At 39.0% G+C, this 17,427-nt stretch overlaps 1 protein-coding gene across 1 annotated transcript in view; it reads left to right on the top strand.

The window, feature by feature from the left end:
• The window catches only part of BRAF (B-Raf proto-oncogene, serine/threonine kinase), an 83,124-nt gene that overhangs the window by 12,364 nt on the left and 53,333 nt on the right, over positions 1 to 17,427 (top strand). Inside the window, 2 exon segments of the mRNA XM_030237720.2 lie at positions 3,779 to 3,880; positions 14,857 to 15,120. Of these exon segments, the coding sequence (XP_030093580.2) occupies positions 3,779 to 3,880; positions 14,857 to 15,120 (366 nt within the window).

Genomic DNA, 17,427 nt, shown 5'->3' with positions numbered 1-17,427 from the left:
CATTTGGGTTTTATTTGGACAGCTTAAAGAAACTTTTGTATCTGTGAGTGCTGCTGAGCTCCAGAGATGTAATTCTGAAGAACTTAAGTGTTCCCGGGTGTTCTGCACAACCAAGATGGGGCTCTGTCTTGCCTCAAGGTCTGCAAGGCTGGGCTGTGCTCATGACACAAACTAAGCTGAGTTGTTTGAATAAGCAAGTCTGCAAGGAGGAAACACAGGTTGAAGTTGCTGGCTCTGCTGGCTGTGAAAAGGCAACAGGGATGGTGGAGTTTTGGTGAGGCAAAAGCTGTGGGTGCTGTACTGGGCAGCAGCAGGCTTTTCTGAGTCACGTGAGGTCACTTGTTCTGGGTTCCAGTGAGGAAAAGTCTTGAGTTCCTTCAATTGAATTGAAGTAGCAACTGATCCTGCATAGTAGGATGCAGTGTGCCTGCACAAGGGTTCATTCTCAAGCCACATACTTGAGAATTGCTCTGGATCACAAAAAACTCTGTCTTAGTATATTCCCAGATCTGGGAAGCCAGAAGGTAAATTTGCTCTAAGTAAATAGCAGTACAAATTGCCACTTAAAAGGCGATTGTGAAGCTTGGAAATTTGTTATGGCATATGTGTTCTTGTGCTAGAATATGTGTTCTTGGGCTAGAATATGCTAGTCAATACTAGATTTGTGAAAGTTCTCATCTGTCAGAAGACTTGATGAATATGGCACACAAAATAGCTTTTCCATTTCTATGAGCAACAAGTAATTATTTGTTGCTATGGCTGACTTTGATAAATTTCCTTCTCCCTTCAGTGTACTTTTAAATCTTCTAAATCTATAAGGAACCTTTCTAAGGTTATGGAATTCATAGTAAGTTTGCCTGTAGGGTTCACTTGTGGAAAGTCTCTTGGTTTCCTGCACAGATACATACTAGGTAATTCATGGCAGTGTTTTTGGTTCCTCTGAGAAATTTTGTCTTCCATTAGACTGTAGTTTCAGCTTCTTCAGGTGAAGCTATTTTTATTGTAGGCTGGTAGCTGGCAGCAAGTTTAAAATTTTTTCATCAGTCTTAGAATCACAGAATGATTTGGGTTGGAAGAGACCTTAAAGATCATCTTGCTTCAACTGCCCTGTCATGGACAGGGAATCTTCCACTAGACCAGGTTGCTCAAAGCCCTGTCTGACCGGGCCTTGAACATTGTCAGGTATGGGGCACCCACAATTTTGCTACGCAGCCTAAATTAGTTGGGTTCCACTTGTCATGATACTAACTTTGGAGGAAGATCTCTGCCCTTGTTGGAGGCTGTTTGATTCTCTTGCTAGCATTTCCAAAATTACATGCTTCCATTGTGCATGTTGCTGGTCGTGTTACATTTGTTATTTGGTATCTTTACTCTAAGAGAAAAGAAAAGCAAAGGTTCTGCTTATGGACACAAAATAGAAAATAATATGAGCAGGAAAGTTACTCATTATTGATATTGAAAAAAGAGTATTTGGAAATTCACGTGGCAGGGGCTCCTTCTCTATGGCACTGGTGAGGCCTCACCTGAAGTGCTGTGTCCAGTTCAGGCTCCCCTGTACAGGATAAACGTGGCTGTAGTGGAGGGAAGAGCTGTGCTGGCTAGACTGTCCCATGAAGGGCCCACAAAGATGATGGGCAGATGGAAAATGGAGCCAGGCTGTCTTCAGCAGTGCTTGGTGACAGGAAAAGAGGCAGTGGACACAAAATGAAATTCAGAGGGTTCCTTCTGAACATCAGGAAACATTTTTACTGTGAGGGTGACTGAGCGCTGGCATAGCCTTAGGGAGGCTGTGGACTCTCCATCCTTGGAGATACTTAAAAAACATCTGGACACGGTCTTGGGCATCTTGCTTGAAGAGGAGCTTGGATCAGATGTCCTAAAGAGTTCCCTTCCAGCCTCAAATTCTCCTGCAATCCTGTCTTGCTTTGTCAGCCAAGAATCTTTCCTCTTCACCTTCCTCATTGCCAGGCAGTTAAGTGTAGTAAATTGTTCATTTACATGAGGAAAACCTTTGCTATGTAGAATTGCCAGAATAACCAAATAATAGGCATTCCCTTAAGTACTAATAAACCTGTTTCTGGAGGTAATCCTGAGATAATTGCTAAGATTGCCAAGAATTCTCAGTAAATACAGCCCAGGTTATCAATGCATGTTGCAAATTACAAGGTAAGCAAATGTTCTAAGCCTTATATTGAACAGGTTAATTGATATGGTGTTGATTCATGCTTGTTCTTTTCACCAACTATACAACTAGTTCTTGCCATCTTGGAGAAAACTAACCAAATACAGAAAACCCTCTCTTTGCTGCTGGTTGGCAGTCCTTGGTTCGCTCATAAATGACTGCAAGTTGAGAAGCAAGTTGACTCCCACCATTGCCTCAAGGGAATTTACATACAGAATACTTGAGTAGCACATTCTTTGGTATCCCCCCACTCTCACTCTTTGTAGTTTGGTTTGCTTGTTCCTGAGGAAACTATTTTTGCTCAACTGCAGCTTCTTGATGAAGTTCTTGTTCTGGTATCTGTTCAAAAAATTGGGCTAGAAGTGAATCAATCATTAGTTTACTTCAGGAAATCGCTGGCAGACAACTGATATCTAGAAATAGAATGGCTAAATAAGGTGATGTGCAAAGTGCAAGTTCATTATTTTAGAGTTTGTTTGTTTGTGAGCTTCTCAATTTACATATTAAAACTTGTTTTGATCCATCATGGATCCATCTAATTATTGGTGCCTACTTTAGAATATGAAATTATTTGTATGGGGTTTTTTTGCAGAGGTAGGTTGTCACAATTTGTACATTGAGACCTGATCTTGAGGCTGTGTTACATATTACAATCCATGAATTAGAAAAGAGACTGGAAAAGGTAACAGGAATCTTTTAACTGTCTTTGGAAGAAGCGCCCTGGGGATGTTTTTTAGAGTATGGCTCTAAAAAACTGATTGAATAATTTTTTTTCTGATAAGTAGTCAGATTAACAGTATGTATGAAGGAGCAATTCTCCTCTCTTCCTCCCTTATTCTCTGCTCTAAATTTCTGATTTTGCTTGGACTTGCTTCTTACATCAGTGTAGCATTATTTAAAGGCTCATTTTATGCTTTGCTGCCTATTTAGGTATAAATTCAGATTCATGATACTGTTCACCTGCAGTAGTGTCCAAGTCCTAAAGTGAACTCTTTCCAGTTGTGAAGAATGAGTAGCAGCATGAGCGGCTTCACAGTACAATGTTGTAGGTCATCTCTGTGCACAGGAGGTAAATGTCTTTTTCAGGTCATGTCCAAGGTCTGTAGCTTGCAGGGTAGACTGAATATGTTAGATAGATGTTGAGACATAGAAAATGCTCTTTAAAATCATGAGATCCTATTGCCATGTAAATAGAACTCTAGGTATGGGTTTCTGAGTATTGTTAACACACGTTGCTAAGGTTTAATAGAAAAGCTCCTTCACTAAATTTTTTGATACTCTAGAAATTGGTTTGAAAAGTCTTGCAAGGAAAATACTTAACATGATTGATTAACAAGAAAAACAAACCATTCTTAGAAGTTGTTTGTTCAATGGGTCCTGAATTTTAAGACCAAATGTAAGTTTTTCCTGTTTATTTCAGAAGTAAACTATTACTGACACTGGATGAACAGGATAGCCTTTTGCACTTGTTTATTCATAATTAAAATTTTTATTATGGACTTCTCTTACTAAATATTGAGAGATTCTTGTTTTGTTCTAGGACAGATTCTGTAGGCTTCCTTTAATGAATTAAAAAATATTAATTTTCTGTTCTAGGTGTGGAACATCAAACAGATGATTAAATTGACACAAGAACATATAGAAGCACTGCTAGACAAATTTGGAGGAGAGCATAACCCACCTTCAATATATTTAGAGGTAAGTTTACATTCAAACAAAGGTGGTTAGATTAGTGTTGTGTTATTTTATGTGAAGTATCTGAGGTTAAAACTGAGAATACCTGTATTAAAAGGGTATGTTCTCCTTGTGCATTACAAACTGAGCTCTCTTCTAAGAGATAGAAAGGAACTCTTTGGGATTCCTGGGATTCAGTAAGGGAAGATCAGTGGCATAATAATAATGTTGGTGCAATAGAAATGTCAGGCCTCTTCGTAGGGGGCAGGGGAGAGAAGGTTGTGTTTATAATGAGGAAAGTTGTGCTGTGTTAAAGCAAATATATACACATGAAAACATTTTGTAAGGCTAACTTTGCCTTTAAAGCAGTTGACTTCCCTTTTTTTGTCTTTGAAAAATGGTCACATATAATCCAAAAAATTGCATTAGTAGAAAGGGACTTCTTACAGAAATAGATAAAATTGTGGGGTGGAGGAAAATTTTTAAGCCATATTGAATTTGTAAGCTAACTACAAATTCATTGTCTATATTTTTTCATCTCTCCAGATTCATAGAGTTGCATTGACATAGGGCCATTAAGAGCTTAAAGAGCTGCATGCAAAAGTTACCTCTATTAGGAATTGAAGGGGCATCATGTGCTTCAAACTTGCCCTTTTTGTGCTTCCCTCAAGTATTGAAATAACTGGAGGTCAACCAGATTTCTTTTCTAGTCCTTTTATTTGCAATTGCTGCCTAAAGGTACTGGATAATTAAAAATAAAGATCTCATTATTTGAGGTACTTCTAGCTTTTATCTTAATATGTCAGAGCAGGGCACTAGGTTGATTATACAAATGTTGACATTACGTCCTGATCAGTTAAGGTCAAATGAGGCCCTTGAGTAGTTGCTTTACTTATTGCTAATGTGAAATGGGAGTATTGAATCAGTGCTATCACTGTTTTATCCACTCTGCTACATTCAAGCACACCTCTGTTTTCACAAGGACCGGTTCATTCCATATGTTTGGATTTATTATTGCCACATGCAAGTGGGTTTCATTAGACTGTGTATCATACTGCAACACTAATGAACTTAGTCTATATGTGTACATCTATAATCTGGATTTAAGGTAGGGAAGTTGTTAGTTCAGCTATTTATCGCTTGCTTTTATTGAAACTAAAACCAAGATACATTACTGGAAGCTGTGTGTTTATTTTGTAGGTCATTGATAGGAAAAAGAGCATTTGCAGTCATAAATAGGTACTAAATAGGAAATTACTATGACAGTATGAAGAGTAAGTCTGAAATAGCAGGTGACCACAAATCATGAATCTGAAAGCAGATTTGCAAGTTGAATGGATCCATGTGCCACTGAGATGAAGCTCCAGCTCTGGCTCATCAGGGTCGTAGGGCAGCCCCGTGAGGCAGAGCAGGGTGTTCCTCTGCTGCATGGAGTTCCACTGGATCACCAACATGTCTTGGGACAGTAGTGCTGGTACTGAGTAGGGAGCCACAAGCCGTTGGGTGGAAGGTGAAAGGGGCTGACACTGTGCTTTTGCAGTTGTTTTCCCATAAGACAGTCCTGTGGAAAGAGCACACCGTGGCTGCAATGAAAAGCTTGTTCTGCCCAGCTCTTTGCTATGCAGTTCCTCAGCTTCCTTTGTTCAGGTACATGCAGTACTGGCAGTGACTAAGCCATGGCCAGTCACTAACCTGTAAGGAAAATACCCTGGTTTTGTTGGATTACTTTACCATCCAGGTAGTAGTTTAAACCTGATCATGACGAAGTCAGTGAGCTGCAGAGCTGTGGTTAAGATTAGGGAAGGGAAAGAGTTCACAGCTGTGAGCCAAGAACTAGAAGATGAGAGAGAAAAGGAGCTTTTTATTTGAATGGTCACTAGCATAGATTGGATCATCCTCAGATGCATTTATCAAGGTGAGCAGGATTAAATGCTGCAAACCAGTAATTTATCCTGCAAACCAGTAATTTGTATAGTGTGTAGACTTCCTGTGGTAGAACTAAAGTGTGAAAGAAAAAATAGAAGAAATCGGTTGCTGAATGCCAGATACAGTTAGAAGCAAGATTACTCTCTACCTTTGTCTGTTAATTTCAGTCCAGCAGCAGCTGTCTAGTGTGTCCTTTCTGTGCCTTTCCCACCTTTTGGTTTGGTCAAGACAGGGCTTGCTTTCTGTTCTCAGCATTTACTTGGCAGCAGTTTATCCGTATCTAACCTGTCACTGCTAGAGCTCATGTTTTGACTTCCTGTATTCCATCACTTGTCATAGAAAGGGCCAGAAAAACTCTGGTTGTGGTACAGAAGAACAAAGCTATATGTAAAAAGTTTTGAATGTAATGTGTTAAAGTGTGAAAAAACAAGTTTGCCTCTAGCAAATGCAGAACTAAGAAAACATAGTGGTTTTGATACAAATAAAAAGATGTCTGTCTGATGTGTTAGAAATAGCAGACTTCTCATGTACAGAGTTAGTGTGTGGTACTGGGTCTGGGGCTCAAGTTCTGTCATCAGAACTTGAGGGTGTCATCGCTGACTTCTGTGGAAGGCTCCTCTTTCCCCTTAAGCTCTTACTTGCAGTCTGTGAGTAGGTCTAGATGTGGTCTGTGTAGTCTTACCACAACACTTGGGTGGGAAGGTAATGGAGCTTAGGTTCCATTCATCATCATCTGATCTTTCTATTTTTATTGCTTTGCCAAAGACTCATTTCAGGCTGTAATATAGTCCTGCTTTTACCCAGAATCTGTATGAATAATTTTGCTGGTGTTTTTCTTGAACTGCATCAACTTTCCCTTTGTTGCCTTAGATTCATAGAATGGGTTGGGTTAGAAAGGATCTTTAAACGTTGTCCAGTTTAACCCCACCTGCAACGAGCAGGGGCATCTTCAACTAGATTATGCTGCTCAGAGCCCCATCCAACCTGGCCTTGAATGTTTCTAGGGATGGGGCATCCACCACCTCTCTGGGCAACCTGTGCCAGTGTTTTACCACCCTCATCATAAAACTTTTCTTTCTTGTGTCTAGTCTGGATCTGCCCTCTTTTAGTTTAAAACCATCAGCCCTTGTCCTGTAACAGCAGGCCTACCAAAAAGTCTGTCCCCATCTTTCTGATAGATACTTTAAATATCAAAAGGCCCTTTAACTATTACAGGCTGAACAACTCCAGCTCTCTCAGTCTGTTTTCATAGGTGAGGTGCTCCAGCCCTCTCATCCTCTTTGTCACCTTCCTTTGTACCCTGTCCAACAGATCAATGTCCTCTTGCATTGAGAGCCCAGAGCTGGGTGCAGCACTCCAGTGAGGTGCCACAAGAGGGGCAGAATCACCTCCCTTGACCTGCTGGCCACACTGCTTTTGATGCAGCCCAAGATATGGTTGGCTTTCTGGTCAGTGAGTGCCAGCTCATGTCCAACTTGCCATTCACCAGTACCTGTTCTGCAGGGTTGCTCTCAATCCCTTCATCCCTCAGCCTGTGTTAAAATCCTTCTCCTCCGACCTCTTTCATCTTCCGTAAAATGTGGGTGACTCTTAAGGACACCTTAAGAGAATAGATTGTGTCTCTTGATCATCTCTTGAGGTTGCAAGCATGTTTTCTTCTTTTAGCAAAAGTCTAAATTAGCCAAAACTAAATGCTAGGTAAGCATTTCCAAATTAACACTTTTGCTTACACCCATATTGCCTTTCACTAGATGTAAATATCTCATTTTATTGTAATGCTTCCTGCAAAACTATGGCTATTTTTATTCTTCCGACAAGTTTGACAGCTATCCATCCATCTTCCAGTGTGTAGATTTTCAGTATCATAGATTGTTTGGTTCTTTTGTACTCCTGCCTGGCTTTACATCTTTAATTTACTATACTTCTCACTACCTGCTCATGTTCACAGAACTTGCAGCACCATGTACTCTGGCTCCTGGTCTGTGTTGGAGCTGCCTCTGAAGACCTGTCAAATGAAGTTGTGGTTGAACCTGGTGACAGCATTGCCTTTTCAGTTAAAAGTGAAGGGAGGGGTTGGGGGGAGCAGAAGCTTGTGAGAAAAGTGAAGAATTCAGCCAGAAAATAAATATGAAAATTGAGCTTGCAAAGGTTATAATAAAGTTATTTGTGCATTGAATATAAAACATACATGTCACTTAAAAATAAAAAGGAATTTATGCCTTAGTTACTGTTGCTCAAGAAATAAAAGCTTTTGTTTCTGAGTTCATCTGAGAGTGAAGACAAAATTTTCACCCTTCTCAGATTTAATTTTTTTCCCAAATTCAGGAGAGGGTGTCAATGCATTTTACGTCAAAAGAACTTTAAAACTGACAGCTGTTGCTGCAGCCATCATTTCAGGTTTCATCAACTGACTACGAAAGAGAAATGCTTTTCTTGAAATATTAAAAGTGATTGACTTGTGCTGTGTTGAATTCAGCATATATTTAATTGTTCCTGCAAGAAGGGATACTTGGATTTCGGGGTATGTCCCTGCCTTGATCCATCACTCCTCAGTAATGGTCTTATGAAGGTCAGTGTGCAGCAGGGGGAGTAGAGCAGAGTGTGGAAGCCTGGGTGGAAAACATAGCGTGAAGCTGGAGAGCAGCAAGTTGCTTCCTCCTCCCTGAGCAGGAAAATTAGGGCTCAGGAGGGAGACCAAAGCTGTAGAGAGACTTCTGAGTATGTGTCTAAGGTACAGGGGGAGGAAACAAAATGTACAAAAGAAAGAAAAGAACATTTGTCATTAATCACACAATTTTCTTCTAATCATTATAATTAGTAATCGCTTTGGGAATCTTGTCAATGTTCTCTAATGTGATGGTAAGAAAAGCTTTTCTGTTTGTTCTGTCTGGAAGAAAGAATAAACCTAGTAAGCAATGACTGTATTAAAATCCAAAAATGGCATGTAGCCAAATTTCCTTCTTATATAATCTTGGCTTTTAATTTTTCCCATTGCTGCATGTGACCTCAGCTCAAACAGACCCCTTGAAATCACTGTTAAACCACAGAATGGTTTGGATGGAAAGCAACCTTAGAGATCATCAGGTTCCAACCTCACCTGACATGGGCTGGGAACCTTTCAGTAGACCAACCTGTTCCAAGCCCCATCTAGCCTGACCTAGAACAGGGATGGGGTGTCCTCAGTTTCTCTGGGCGACCTGTTCCATGCAATGGAACAATTCCTCACAATTTCTTCCTAATAGTTAATCTAAACACACCCTCTTTCAATTTAAAGCCGTTCCCCCTTGTTCTGTCACTACATGCCCATGTAAAAAGCCCCACTCCAGTTTTCCTGTAGGGTCCATTTAGGTGCTGTAAGATCTGCCTGGAGCCTTCTCCAAGCTGAAGAACCTCATCTCTCTCACCCTGTCTTCATAGGAGAGGTGTTCCAAATATTTTAAATAACTGCTTGACTCAGTAGATATAGAAATACTAATTGTATTTCTATTTTCTCCTGGAAAAAAGGCTGCAGGAGCTTCTCAGTAGGCTTTACCACACTTTTTGGAAGCACTCTTTATCTCAGTAGCTGAAAACATCAATGATTTTTGTCTTCCCACATAATTTCTTGCTGCGTTATATCAGTCCTTGAAGTGCTGTTTCCCAAAATACATAGTTTGTGACTCACCATGGAAAAACCCTTTTCCTAAGGGTTTTTCTAAGCATTGTAAATATTGGAAATATTTACTGCAAAGAAGGCTGCTATTATGATACTGGAAAACCTAGGATTCACTTAGCAAAACTGGTTAAAATATGCAGTTGTGTATTCTTTAGGATATGCATAAAAATTTCTATTTCTTTTGTCTCTGCCAACAAAGTACTGCTGAAAAGGATAAGCTGAATCAGGGAGAGTAAAGGTCTGTGTATTGGTAACAACTGTTGTGTACAAAATGGAGTGGGTTGCACAGACACAGGCTGGCCAAAAGCACTCAGCTCAAACTTAGAAGGGAGGGATCGTGCTTAAATGACTTAATCAGATTTGTTAGCCTTTGTAGACTCTTAGTGAATGTTGAGGGAGGCCTTACCTATTTAAACTCCCCAACTCTCGTGTTCTTTTTGCCCCATAGTCACGTGTACAGTATTACCTACCTTACTTACTTGTAAGAACTGAAACAGTATTGGCCCGTTTGTGTGTAAATTGTTGTCTGGGAAGGGGTTGCATTCTGGACCTGTTGGTTACTTCGGTTAACGGTCCAAGAGTGAGCTGCCGGGTCTGTTTGTGTTGGTTTGGTTTTGTTTATTGGATTTGGACTCCACACAAAATGAAGCAGCATGCAAATGTATAGAATTACAGTGGTATCAAAATAAGTTTTAGGACTCGGTCAGCTTTCTAATAGTGTCTTGAAGGAATCATTTTCTTTCTTACTCCTACTCTTGGAAGCAGTTTAAATTGAGAATTGTGGGGGTAGAGGTATGTTTGCCCCCAGCTACTGTGATTTTTATTTTTTTCTTGGCTTTCTCTTTGCCTGAATGTGTTTTATTCAGAGGCATTGCTGCTCTCAGTCTTGAGAGTTTGGCTATTGAATGTCAGGAGGGTATTTAATTTCTTATTCCTGTATAACTGAGGAATCCATGCAGGAGGTCAAATTAGTTAATTAAAGAAGATTACCTCTTTGCTGATCTGAAGTATGCTTATTGCAACAGCATGGAGATAAAGTCTAAAATAGATCTTGGTGATGAATCTCAGATTGTTCCAGACTGTGGGATTCCAGGAAAACGCTAACGCTGCATATAGACATTGGGAAACCTGGTGGCCCTCTGGGGAATTTCAGATTGGTTTTTACCAGCCTCCTAACAGATGCTGTTCAAATATGTTGGACCAAATCTGGAGTGTCTAAAGTTAGACTAAGTACAGATTTAGGACTCTTACTAAATGAAGAAATTGTGACGTATGTTACTGTCTATCTTCAGCTCCCATTTAACATAGTGGGATTTGCGTTTGATCAACAGCCTAAAAGGTCAGACATATTTTAAATAGAAACACAATCTCAGTTTCAAAAACCTGGAACCTGTAGTCTAGGCTTTTGGGTCTTGCAATATGTGGATATTACCTAAGGTTGATTGAGGAAGAGATGGCATGGCAAAAACAGTTAAATGCTTGAGTTTGGGCTTGTGTTCTAACCAGATGTAGTAGGGGGCAGAGAGAAGGAGAAATCATATCTTGCTACTTGGGTTTCTTACAGATTAATTTAAAAGAAAAATTAGCTTGTTGCTTTTTATTTCCTTAGATGATTTCACTAGAATGTGTAGCCTAGTCATGGCCCAAGAAAACAAATTTCAAATATAGGATAAATTATATGTAAGAAAAGAAATGCATATTTTTGAGAAAATCCTTTGTCCTCACCAACAGAACTCTTTTGGCACATCTGCATAACATCTTTCAAATTCTGTCGATTTCTGAGGTCAGTTTTTATTTTGTCAGTAGGTTAAGAAGTAAGACAACATTTAAGAGTTAAGGCTGCAGCTCCTGAGTATATACAACAGTTAAAACTGCAGAATATATACAGCAGAATAAGACAGCAGTTGTATTTTGGCATGTGTGCAGAAGGAATATAAACATGCCATTTTGTAATGCTTTAGTTGGACTTTGCAGCTTATCAGGAGGCCTTGATGCATTTTACTTAGTTGAAGTCTCAGGGATATGAGACTATTATATGATGTGCAAATATACTGATATGCAATATAATTCAAATTCACTTTTTGTTCTGTTTTTGATAGCCATAGGATTATGTGTAGATAGACAAATTGTGCAGATTTTAATCTAATATTCAACTTTTCAAATATATACTTTGTGAAATGAAACTTTGTAAATTCACACCAAGTTGGGAGCAATCTGAGCTGTCAATAATAAAACCCGTGCTCACAATACCAGCAGCAAACTGCACACTGATCTGCAGCAGCAAATGAAGGGGCACCCATCCACTCATTAGTTGTGTGGCTGCATTGGGGTGGTGTTCAGCATGAGGAAGAGAAGCTTCAGGAGGAATCTGTGGGCTCTTTCAGCATAAAGAGAGGCTCACTCTTCCCAAACATGCGCAGCAAACAGGGAAGGGGCAGTGTCAAGATTGTGAGCATCCAGTTCATTTCATAAGAGACAATTCTTCATCATGGCTGTGGGCTTTGAGCTCTGGAACTGGCTGCCCATGGGTTGTGGGCTCTCCATCTTTCAAGACGTGCAAAGCTTTCTTTGGCAAAGCCCTGAGCAACCTCATTGAACTTGAAAGTTATTTCTGTGCTAAATGTGTGTTAGGACTAGATGACTTCTGCAGATATTTTCTGACCCTTTTTTTTCTCTCTTCTATTCTGTATCAAGCAAGATTTAAGTTTTATGTAGAACATTACTCACTTCTTAATGGGAATATATAAACTGATTGGATTGCAGTCTAGATTTCCTTAACTCTTCCTTCTGAAATGCCTTTAGAATCCTCAATTTAATTATTTGTTTGAATATTCGTCTTAATATTTTTCGTGTTACTGATTCTGTACAGACTTAATTTTAATCTTTTTAGTTTGTTTTTGAAAAACGTGGTAGAAATCAACCTCACAGTTGACCAAGTGAACCTTGATGGACTTGAAGGCTTGTGTAGCTGTTGATGCTTGTCTGCTAAAGTGGCTGTGCTGCTGGTCAGTTCAGTAGTAGATAGGCCAAATCTGCAACATGATCTTTCTTTTAGCTAGAAATACTTGCCATAGGTCAGCTTTGCTGATGTTATCTTTGAATTTAACTCTGTAGAATAATTTTGTCTTGACTTGGTGCTGTTGTCTTTGTAAGGTCTATTGGTGCTAATTATCAGATGAAACTTTATTTCCCCAAAGTACTTAAGCTTTGTGAAATGAAAATTTATTGGAGATATTCTGTTTCTGCTGCATGTACTGTAGCTCCTTTTGTATAAGAGGATTTTTTTTTTTTAAGAGAAAAATGTTTTTAAAGTCTAGCAATGCATTTCTAGTTCCTTTATGTTTTACTGTGGGATCTTCTGCTATGACACCCAATAACTGCATGGTACTTGAGAGCTTTTGTTCTCAGAAAAAATATAGAGCTTTTTGCAGAAATCAGTGGTATAGAACCCAAAGCCAGCTGCAGCTCCTAGCCTTCCATACTCATTGTTTATTCTCTTAAGATAAATCATTTGACTTTGGTTTGCATTAGTGACAGATTAAGCTGCCAATGTAAACATTGTAGGATTGAGTATTTTGAAAGTTGTGTATAATTTTGTGAAGGAACTGAACCCAGGAGCGTCCAGAAGCAATGTAATGTTGCGTGTGTTTGAATAATATTTTGCAATGTTCATGAGAAAGGGAAGTAAGTATTTAGAACAGTATTGGTGAAATGGTAACAGTTTATGTTTCCTAATTTTTGTTTACTGAAAATAATTCTTGACACATGGAGCTTTTACTCAAGTTTCCATGCAGAGTTGATCCTGGAAGTAGGAGAGACACATGTGTTATTCTACAGCCAAAAAATGCCATTATTTACGGTTGGGTAATCTTTCAATTTACTTTTGACAGTACAATTGAGTTAGAGTGAAAATGTTTTGGATTTAAGTCTCAGAGTTTGGGGTCTATTTGTGAAATGCTAGACATCCTCAGTTTTTAAAAGAAATATTAAATAATTCTCAGTTTCTTGCAACTAACCTATGTTTATCAGAAGTGGAACCCATAAAATTTAGAATTTGCAACTGTGATGTTCATCTCCATCCTGGGAGGATGCTAAGCTTTCTTATGGATTAGATGAGCCTGCACATTTAACCTGGGGAAATAAATTCCTAATCAAATGTAGTACTTGTGGCTGCACTACTAAAAGTTGGTTGTTTTTTTCTCTTTATTTATCTTTTTCCACACGTAGATGCTGCAGACCATTTGGTCAGTTCAGCTCTCCTGTAACTTTAATTAGCAACAGTCATAAACAAAAAAGTAGGAAGGCAGGTAAAATAAGTAATTAAAAACCAAAAAAAAAAAACCAAGAAGCAAAAAGTATTTTTCTTCTGTATAAAAATACTGGAAAATATCACTGAAGAATTTATGCATACTGGTATGGATCTTGCTCTTGCTATAGAGGAAGGTAGAAAATTCCATTCTCTACTGCTTACATGTTAGGTTTGGAAGGTCTTTGTTTCTTCTTTTCTTTAAAGGTCTAAAGGTCTAAATTCTTCTGTGGTGTGAAACACACCTTGCTTAACTGATTCAGGCTTTTGAAGATATTCTGCTAATTTATATACTGAAGAAATGGTTCTAGTATTTGACATCAATCAAAATTGTCTTGTTACAAAGTTGTGCGTAACAAACTTTAAAGAAAAATCTATACTGATTATATATTTGTTTTATAGATCTTGGAAATAATGTTTAACTTGACTACATTTATTAAAATTTAATGGGCAAATTGTTTTTGTTTGCTTAAAAAACTTGATCTGTATAAGCGGGTTTTGTGTAAACATGCTGAAAAGATGTTAAAAAACTTTCAAAGGATCACATTTTGCATGTTTATGGATGGCTTTGAAATGGGCAAAATATGTTGTGTTCTAACAGAAAAACATTTTTTGTACTATTTGATATGAAAGGATAGTGCCAGAGGTGAAGAATTGTGAACAGTGAGGAGTCAGATATGGATGATAAAAAGCAGGTTTGAGCTTTCTCTTAATTATTGCATTAGAACTATTTAACTGTCATTCCAACAGAATGATAAATTTATCTGGAGCACAGTAATTCAGCATTGCAGCTGACAATATTGGTTAAAGACTTCTGTCTTTTTTTAAGTGGTCGTGAGTTAGAATCTTCAGTGCAGGTGCTTTGAAACCGTAACTCAAGATTTCTTCAATCCTTTTTTTATTTAATTTGTTTAAACATTACTTGTTGGTTCAGAAGGTTTAACATTATGTTCTTCATTGTATCCTGAAAAATTTGACCAGACCATTTTGTTCATATTCTTGGGAAATTTGTGTTAGTTTAGGAAGTGTTTTGTTTCACATTTGTTCTGAATTTAGATTTCTGTTTTTGTCTGAGGCTACTACATGATTAAAACAGCTGCTGTTCCTTCACAGGCCTATGAAGAGTACACCAGCAAGCTTGATGCTCTACAGCAGAGAGAACAGCAGTTACTGGAATCCATGGGGAATGGAACTGATTTCTCTGTCTCCAGTTCAGCTTCAACAGACACAGTTGCATCATCTTCCTCCTCTAGCCTCTCTGTAGCACCTTCATCCCTTTCAGTTTATCAAAACCCTGCTGATATGTCACGGAATAACCCTAAGTCTCCACAGAAGCCCATTGTTAGAGTCTTCCTGCCCAACAAGCAAAGGACTGTGGTGAGTCAGTTTCTATTCACATACTTGTAACCTCAATATTTCCTGTATCTCTCTCCCTCTGTATGTAAAAGTTAATTTAAGAGCTGAAATATACCTGGGTGGAGGTCAGAAGTGTCATGATCACCGTGCTCTGCCGCAGTCAGTTGTTTTGATATGTCGAATGTTTTTGAAAGGGTTTACTCAAAAAAGTCCATTATAGCAATAATATAGAATACAGAACTTAAAAGGAGTTTTGTAACTATGATGATACCTCAAGAAATATTTTCTCAAATCAGTTTTATTGGATAAATAGTATTTTACCATTTTATGATAGTTAGAAAGGGACAATAAGCTCTATATCTTGTCTTATTCAAAACTATTGATTAGTTTAACAGGGCAGGATGGAGGAAGTATTTTCTATTTTCAGAGTTACTAGAAGCATTGAATGCTTTAGAGCAAGAAGCAGCCTCTTGCAGCTTAGGAGGGCTATGCAGAATTGCTTGGGTTTTTTTTTTTTCTTTTGCTTTTTCCTCCCCTCTCACGGTGGTGAGCGTTTGTGTGGACACCATGATGATACTTTCAGGTCTTGTGTAGGGAGCTGATTAGGGGAAGGACATAGTTGCAATTAGAGGGCTCAAGAAGTGTGCCCATAGACTGCTTGAAACCTGGTGTTTATCAGTTCTGACAATTTTTCAAAGACTCCTGATGTCATGGAAGAGTAGTTCACTTCTTGCTTCTAGGGAAGGGATTTTTTGTATCCCTTAAGAGCTGCTAACTGAAGAGCCTTAATATGTCCTTTAGAACTATACACTGCAAACTGTGATATATGAAATTATTGACAAGCCATAGTCTAGGCTTTTTTTTTTACAAGGTAGTACATAATCCAAATTTAGCAGGGGAGCAGTGTTTCCAGAGAGGGTGGGAAACGAATGAACAAGAACTGGTCCATGTCAAACCAGGACACTTTGCAGCAGTCAGTCAGGTGTCAGCTATCTCTGGATTGTTTCTGTCTGTTGAATTTGAGTTGCTGGTAAAAAGAAGAAAACATCAACTGAGTAGTTCTGGATGTTGGAACATGTGCTCACCCTTTCCCTGCCACTTTCCTTTCATCCTTCCCCCACCTCACTGAGCAGAAGACTTGTAGTGGAACAGCATTGGAGTGCAGTTGTTTTCACCTGACCTTTGTTTTTTTTTAAATATTGCTTAATTGTTCAAGATTGTTGAAGATGGAAAATAATATTTGGGTTTTGACTTAGAGAGTGGGAGTTTAATGTAGCCTGTGACCACTGTGCAGAATGTACAGTGTAAAGCCAGGTGGTGTTGTCTGCCTGTTGAGGAAAGTCTAAGCATGCGGTACGACCCACAGAGTGAGATCTGGAGAGAAGGTCCTGGATTTTAGAGGGACGCTGGTTTGTTCACATGTTCTGTCCCACCCTGTCTGGCTATTTGCAGCCCCTGTCATGGGGCTCATCAAGTGGTTTTGTTTCTTTCCTGTAAAGGATCACAGCATATAACTTCCTGCACTGTTCTGTGCATTACCTATTCTGTGCACTACCTGTTCTCCTATGTGTTCTCCTGTCCTCTAACCCACATAGTGTAATTCTACTGTTATTCTTTCCCCCTCATCTGCCATACTCTTGTTCTGCTTCTTTGTCTCTCCCTTTTTACCTCCTCCTCAATCCTGTTTTATTTTTCAAAGCACTAGGTGCTCTTTCTGGGCTATGGGAGGCAAACATGGTTTAACTTTGGGTGTAGTCAGGGAGATGCTCTTGCTTCAGTTCCGAGCTTTCTAGTGGAGGATTAACACTATTTGCCTTACAGGTCCAGCTCTGCCACTAGTTCCCAGCTTGCTTTGGTTCTTTTTATTTTAGTTTTACACAGCTTGGATCAAGTTGTGTTACTGAAGCTGAACTTTGTTTTCTTATTTTCTTTTTGTATACTCGTAAAGTATCTCTAGTTTAGAGCTTAATGGTGCTTATAGGAGCTCTTGAGTATGAGGGTTATTGGCCTTGGAGCTGAAGTTTATTTCTCTGAAACTTGAACCAGTGGTCATTTTATTGAGAAAGTCAGGAATTTCTTGTATGGCAACTCTCAATGCAATTCCTTTGTTTTCAGTATTTATTGACCCTACATGTAGTCTGCTGGAAACTAAGGAAATGCCAGGAGCAATCACAATCCAGAAGGAACTGCAGCAGCTTACTGAATCCTAGGGTGCATCAAGCACAGCATCACTAATTAGCTGGGAGAGGTGATTCTCCTCCTCTATTCAAGTGGGGCCTCACCTTGAGAACTGTGTGCAGTTTTGGGTGCCATAATATAAGATTCTGT

Source organism: Serinus canaria, chromosome 1A, assembly GCF_022539315.1.
Source record: "Serinus canaria isolate serCan28SL12 chromosome 1A, serCan2020, whole genome shotgun sequence".
Lineage (NCBI taxonomy): Eukaryota > Metazoa > Chordata > Aves > Passeriformes > Fringillidae > Serinus > Serinus canaria.
This window is presented reverse-complemented; position numbering and strand designations above follow the sequence as displayed.